At 41.7% G+C, this 7,500-nt stretch overlaps 1 protein-coding gene and 1 pseudogene across 2 annotated transcripts in view; one reads left to right on the top strand and one right to left on the bottom strand.

Moving 5' to 3' along the window:
* Positions 1-7,500, top strand: part of LOC137985169 (4-galactosyl-N-acetylglucosaminide 3-alpha-L-fucosyltransferase FUT6-like) — an 18,932-nt gene that overhangs the window by 11,313 nt on the left and 119 nt on the right. The window contains exons 2-3 of one of the 2 annotated variants that reach the window (XM_068832696.1): positions 6,184-6,499; positions 6,878-7,500. The exon at positions 6,878-7,500 is cut by the window's right edge and continues 119 nt beyond it. In XM_068832696.1, the coding sequence (XP_068688797.1) occupies positions 6,184-6,499; positions 6,878-6,968 (407 nt within the window). In that variant the 3' untranslated portion in view covers positions 6,969-7,500. Of the gene's footprint in view, positions 1-6,183; positions 6,506-6,877 lie in introns of both variants that reach the window. The other variant, XM_068832688.1, reaches the window with a different exon arrangement.
* Positions 4,058-5,573, bottom strand: LOC137985183 (craniofacial development protein 2-like; annotated as a pseudogene).

The raw sequence follows: 7,500 nt of genomic DNA, 5'->3' as shown, positions 1-7,500 counted from the left end.
TAAATAGAAAATTTCAGGCAGTACTGTAGACGATTTGAGCTCGACAACGCCCTCATGAAGATAGCATTGTATAGGGTAGTATCGAAAACGAAGACTGAAGACCGAAGAAAACGAAGACCGAAGAAAACGAAGACCCACTCGAAAAAACGTACAACTAAGTTAAGGTTGGTTTAAATGTTATTTTTGAAGAGTTGGTCCTAAACAGATCTAAGCAGTCTCATTGCCTCGCCTTTAATGGAGCCAATAAAAATTGTCGTCAAAAATAAAAGGTCAGAAATTTATGGGTCTATTTTCCTGAGTAAAATATTTTGATAAGGATTTCTGTGACTTATCCCATCACTAAATTAGTTCATTTCTGGCAGGAACTAGCACAATAATACTGATAGCAGTGTTTTAACTCAATATGTTCATCCCATCTCCAACCTTCAGATTGTCGGAGGTCCCAGTTAATATTGTTGAAGGAAATATTTTGAGGGAAGAAAGACTCCTCAACACTCCTGCTGTGTATTTGGAGCTCTTGGGTCGATCTTACAGACCTGCTTAACTTCTCATTTGTTAGGTATACAGCTATTTTTATATGTTCTTAGTCTGAGTGAACAATCAAGTGCCAATCACACGTCAAAATGACGCCTGCGAGACGCACTACGCCTGCGCGTCAGACATTAACATACTTTTTCCACTTCAAAGCAAATCGTTTGTCTCGACGGGATCTTACAGGTTTGTCAACATCAGATTAGCACGAACGAAGTATGACAAGTTACAAAAATTACAGGGAACGAGTTACAATATCTAGAATTAAGTTACACAGCAAATTTACAGAGAAAATGACGATTTGTGGCTATTACACAACAAAGTTAAACAATATTCAAAAGAAGGAAAGGACGAGCATAAGCGCCGCCTTTTCCATAAATTTATCTGGGACACATGTTCCAGGTAGAACAAGGCAATAATTACAATTACAGGTGTTATTTTTAATTACTTAGGGATATCAGAATAGGGCGCGTTTACACGGCAGAGCAAAAATGGCACGGGTCCGATAAAAAGTGGAACGGTTCCAATAAATTTTGTAAAGAAACAGTGAAACTTTATCCGTTCCGCTACGGGACAATAGGCGCCTATGGCCCCTTTGCTCTTTGGTCGACAGTCGGTGGAACGATTCCAATAATTTTTGTAAAGAAACAGTGAACTTTTATCGTTCCGCAACGGGACCATGCGCCTATTGCCCCGTAGCGGAACGGATAAAAGTTCACTGTTTTTTTCTAAAGCGGCTCCCTATTTGAAAAGCAACTGCGGAGCGTCCAAAGTGTTGAAAAGCGTTGGCTAACAACTTGAACTGTTGATACAGCGGCTTTTTCTACTCGTTGAAAGTGTTGGAGAAAACGTTGAAGATATCTTGACAAACCGTTGGGAAAAAATTGCAAACCGTTAGGGTTTTTTGTGCACCCGTTGGAAGTGTTGAGAATAGCGTTTAAGTTGCTAGAAAATCCGTTGGTTACCCGTTGATTATCCGTTGACTTTTACCCGTTTAATTAACACAAAACCGTTAGCATACGTTTTCGCGGGAAAGGACACATTTTTTCAACTTAGCAGGTCACCATAGCAACACTATAACCTCTCAGAAACTTTAGCTTCAAGTGATAATAACTAAAAAATAATCTGCGTGATCCCCATGTTTTATTGCTGGAAAGTCATCAGTGGGTTGAGATCCAACTTTTTGCAAAGTTTGTAAAGCTGAAGGTGGCTCTGAATCCGATCCAATTTTTTATTTTTTATTTTGGAAAAAGTTGGATCTGGACACACTTTTAACTTTTTAACACACCCGCCCACTTGCCAGATTTCCAACTGTATTCAGAGATTTCGGTTCAGGAAATTTCTTTTTTTCATCACTCACTAAAGCCCACAAGATCTGGAAGTGAAACTAAATGTTGGTAATGGACAGGTCACATGTGAACTAAATAAATTTGTGATATCTGTTTTGTGTTTCCCACTAGGTTCAGCTTTCGCATTTGCAATCATAAATGACAACTATGCCAAATTTGATTTTCATCTAATACTGCAAGAATACATGTAGCTGTACAAATACAAGTTAAGTTTTAGTTTGGTAATAATAGCAAAAAAATGGCTGATATCCGGGCAAGGACACTTTCATTTAAGTACAACTAAATAACTACAGTCTTTATAATGTATACCTTTATGAAACTGAATTTGTACCCATTTTTAAGGAGATGACTATTCTAGAATACTGTTCATCATGTACTCTTCATCTCCATGCATGATCAGTTCCATTTTACCTGGTCCACCGATGGAAAGTTTCAACCTCGTTTCCAGGGTCTTTCTTCTCTGCCTCCTTTGTCGTTGACACAACATGATCTCTCCTCTAAGTTAAGGATAATCGTTAATTCGTAATTTGCTTTGAATTTACTGTAATCGTTAATATAGGACACTGTGTCCCAGGACTTGTAGCAGAGAAAATAAGAAAATTAAAAATCATATCCGTGGATTGGATTTGAACCCGGAGTTTCCACTCTTTAGGAACTGCTTCTTTCTACTTCATCACTGAAGATCAAGACACCGCCGAATTGAAAAAAAACCCACTTATTTAAGTCTCCCATAGAAGATCCCTGCTAAAAAAGTAATTATGCCTAACCTAGATTAATGATTTGATCCTAAGCTTTGATTTTAAAATGTTTAGCTTTATCCTGAAGTTTGGAAACTGACCCTTAGCACTGTTTAATCTTGTTTGTTGCTGAGTAATAACACAGACAGCATTAGTGTATACTAAAACAGTGAATAGCGTTGAACGCGCACGCTGATTGGCTACTCAAACTCCGGATATCCTTTGCTATCAACCTCCGAGCAATTCGCGGGGAATTAAAATATGGGCCCCAAGCAGCCGGTGTTGTGGTGGTCAAGTGCTTAGGTGACGAGTTCAAGTCCTATGTCCCATACACTTGGGTTGTCTTTTAAAAAATCTATGACTATTTCCCATAATCCATGTCAAGCTTTGAGTCTTCAAGTTTCTGTGGTGAAAAATATTAAATTAAAATTTAAAATTTGGTTTGTTGTCCTGGACGAGCGGGCAGGAAAACTGGCTGCTGGTGTGAAGCTTTTCAATTAAGTTAATTCTCCTTGTGCCAGAGGCACACAAGGCCCGAACATCTTTCTTCCACTGCTAGCGGTTGTTTGCCGCCTGCCTTGCTTCTACTTATTTGCTGCATCCTTGTCTGTCTCTCTCCTTCTCTACAGTGCGACGCCAGGTAGTTTTGGGTCTGCCTCTGCTTCTCTTCCCCTCTGGCTTCCATCCAAGGGCAACAGCACAGTCGCTAATTGCCTCGTGTCTCAGGACATGTCCAATCCAGCACCATCTCCTCCTTCTCACCTGGTCATTGATTGGTTCTCCAGCACTTCCTTGTTTGGAACATGCTGATGCCATCTGATGCGGAAGATTCTACTAAGGCACTTGGTCTGGAAGATATTAAGTTTCTTTTCCTCTCCTTTTGTCATCTTCCATGTTTCACAGCCATAGAGAAGCACTGAAAGCACTAACGTCTTGAAAAGCGTAGCCTTTGTCTTTTTACTGATGTTTCTTGCGCTCCAGATATCAATGAGCCTGTTGAGGCTTGCATACGCCAGTGCTGCCCTCTTCTTGATGTCCAATGTTGCTCTTCCGTCCTTAGTCACTTGCGCCCCCAGGTAGGTGAAACTGTCCACTTTCTCCACCATGCTCTCTCTCACTCTCAGTCCCTCGTTATTCCGGCTGTTGACCTTCATCCACTTGCACTTCTGTGGGTTTAGCTTCAAGCCTACCCTGCCTGCATTTTTCTCTAGCCTGGCTGTTTTTTCCTGCATGTGGTCTGCCCTTGATGTTAGTAGAAGCAGGTTGTCTGCGTAGTCAATGTCCTCCAGCAGCATTGTAAAGTCCCATCTGATACCTGTTCTCTGTCCGTCCACCGTCTTCCTCATCACCCAGTCAATGACCATGAGAAACAAAAATCCCGACATGCAACATCCCTGCTTCACGCCGGTGACCACCGGGATCTCTCCGTTATTTCTCTTTCATCAATCACTGCGCATGTGAATCCGTCATACAGCGCCTTCACCAATCCTAAGAACTTGTCTGGAATCCCATATGCTTTCATGATTCTCCACAGACTGTCTCTGTGCACCGAGTTGAACTCCTTCTCGAAGTCGACAAAATGAAAGTACATAGTTGCATTCCATTCGTCCACTTGTTTCAAGATGTTGTGTAGGATGAAGATCTGCTCGACTTTGCCTCTCCCTGATCTAAATCCTGCCTGCTCTTTCCTCAGCCTGTGGCCCACACCATCTTGTATTCTGCTAATCAGAATCTTTCCCATCACCTTGCTAGCAATAGATAGCAGTGTCACTCCTCTCCAGTTTCCACATTGCTGTAGATTCCCTTTCTTCGGTATCTTACATATCAGGCCCTGTTTCCACTGCTCCGGCACTTTCTCTTCCCGCCAAATCAGGTCAAAGAGGTGCCCGAGTTCCACACAGGTGCTTTATGTATCAACCTTCAACAGTTCTGCTGTTATCTGGTCGATTCTTGGTGCCTTCCCATTCTTGAGAGTTTGCACCACCCTTTTAATTTCCTTCTCTGTTGGTGGTTCCGTATCGATGTCCAGCTCCCCCTCCCCCACTTCTTCATCTGTCGGTGAGTTTGGTGGTGCCTCCCTATTCAAGACTCCCTCAAAGTACTCCTTCCATCTTGCCTGCCTTTTCTCCTTAAAGTCTTCCCTCCTTGTTGGTAACTGCCGCTGTCTTCCTCGGCCCCCTGCCGCTCAACTGGCTGGTGATGTCGTACAACTCCTTAGCTCTCCCGTTCTCTGCTGCTGTCTTTGCTACCTGGGCCTTCTCTGTCATCCATTTCCTCTTGTCCTCTCTCTTGTCCCTGTACTGCTCCCTGATCTTGTTCCGTATCCTCTCTGACTTAGTACTGTCCAGCTTGGTCTTGATTTCCTTCGTTTCGTCCATTACCTTCCAGGTTTGCTGACTCATCCAGACTTTTCTCTTTCCTTTTTGGAACCCAAGGACCTCCTCCGCTGACTCCACGAATGCCCTCCTCAGTTCCTCCCACAACTCCTCTACCTCTTCTTTTCCTCTCCTCTGTTCTCCTCTAACCTCCGCCCCACTGCCTCACAGTACATGCGTTTTGTGTGTTTATCCTTCAGCTTGTTCGTGTTGAACCTGGGCTTGAACTTTTCCATGTTGGCGTACTTGCTGAGTTTCAGCCGAATCCTAGTCCTTACGAGGTAGTGATCGCTGTTGACGTTGGCCCCCCTCTGCACTCTAGTGTCGAGGACTGCAGATTTCAACCGCCTACTGATCAAAAGATGGTCAATCTGATTCTTCACTCTGCCATTTGCCGAGACTCATGTTGCCTCGTAAATATCTTTGTGTTGAAACAATGTTCCTGTGATGACCAGGTCATTTGCCACAAAAAAATCACACAGCCTCTTTCCGTTGTCATTCTTGTGTCCCATCCCATGTCTCCCTATGCAACTCTCTTATCCCTTGTTGTCTCCTCCCACCTGAGCGTCGAAGTCATCCATCAGTACCACAATATCGTTTCTTTTGCATCCGTCTATCGTCTGCTGCAGTTCTTCATAGAAGTGATCTTTCTGCTTCTCGTTGTGTGGCGCGTAGACCTGTATCACTAACAGCCTCCTGAAGCGGGAGTAAAATTTAGCGGTAATGATCCGTTCGCTCACCGGGGTCCACTCCATGAGGGCTCTCTCTGCTCGCTTGCTCATCATAATGGCCACACCATCTTCGTGCACCTTTTCTTCACCAGCATACGACACTGTCTGTCCTGATGTTATCCTCTGTCTCCCAGCTCCTGTCCATCTACACTCACTAATCCCCAATATGTCCACTTTGTATCCCTCCATCTCTCTAGCCACCTGCGCTGCTGCCCCTCCCCTGTACAAGTTCCGTACATTCCAATGTCCAATCATAAGAGTGTCTTTAGGCGTGATGATGGAGTTAGTCGGACAATGGGCTTCTCACAGGGTTTGGCCTATCGATGTCATTCTGCCGTTGCTGACCCCCACGCCACCGCCTGAATGCTTTTAAATTTCATTTGGTACAAATAATAAACATTCTTTCATAACTGTCTAACCTACCATATCTTCATTGCTTTATTTTTTTTTCTTTACATAGGAGAAGAGAATGTCATACCAGTTGTAATGGGAGGTGCAAACTACGCCAAACTTGCCATTCCTGGTTCTTATATCAACGTATTGGACTTCAACACAGTGAAAGATCTCGCAGATTATCTGCACTTCCTAGATAAGAACAACATTGCTTACAATGAGTATTTTAAATGGCGGCAAAAATATCAGAGAATCTCGCTTATTAAATTTTGCTCAATCTGCGAAGTCTTAAGTTCGGAAACACCAAAAGGTCACAGGAATCTCGTGGAATTCTGGGAAGCACAAGCGGAATGCGATGAGAAGGAACAACTGATGATGAACATGTACAAGTAAATTTCCTAAATATTGTTTTTACAATTTTACGGCTTCCATTGACTTCGGTTGAACCTATAACCAAACAACATTGCTTGAATCTTTGACCAAACATACAAACATACACATATGACCAAAACATACAACATATACACATATGACCAAACATACAATCGAATGATGGATCTTGGCCTATATCCTCTGTTTCAGTCTAGAAAAGGCCACAGTACCGAGACTGCACTTCTAAAAGTCCAGAATGACATACTAATGAATATGAACCGCCAGCACGTGACACTTTTAGTTCTTTTAGATCTCAGTGCGGCTTTTGATACGGTAGACCACAAAATTTTTTATTTTATTTTAATTTATTTATTTATTTTTTGCCACAGAAAGAAGAAATTAAAATACAAATATGAACAATCAAAAAAGAGAAGATGGAAAGAAAAATTATTGAATTACATTGGTGGCGAGGAGGCCTAAAAGAAACTACTAAGCTTATGTAAATTAGGCCTCCCCAAGTAAAAGCATCTATCTATTGTTGACATGCAAGTTGGCAACGGAGAATACAGTTGTTACAAACATTTAGTTATTTAACGTGTTGAAATATAAAGTAATGAACGGAAATTAAAAACAGTTTGAACTTACAAGTTGGTAATGAAGCATACAATTACAAACACTTAGTCATTTAATTAAGGTGTTGAAATATGTAAACAGTTGTGAAAGTAAAATTACAGGGTGAAAACAATTTGACACAGGAAGAACAAAATACTTAATTTTCAGAATAGTTGTTAAAAAAGAATGACTTAAGTGCTTTCTTGAAGGAAGCTGTTGAGGAAGAATTCATTATATCAATGTCAAGAGAATTGTAAAATTTAGGTCCCTGATAGAAAACAGAAAATTGTTTAATGTTAGTCCGACAGAAAGGCAGACGAAATGCATGAGAGTTTCTAGAATAATATGTGTGAATTTGACTGTTTAGAGTGAATTTGCTAGCTAACTTGGGAGGAAGAGT

The sequence above is a fragment of the Montipora foliosa genome, chromosome 2, assembly GCF_036669935.1.
Source record: "Montipora foliosa isolate CH-2021 chromosome 2, ASM3666993v2, whole genome shotgun sequence".
NCBI lineage: Eukaryota > Metazoa > Cnidaria > Anthozoa > Scleractinia > Acroporidae > Montipora > Montipora foliosa.
This window is presented reverse-complemented; position numbering and strand designations above follow the sequence as displayed.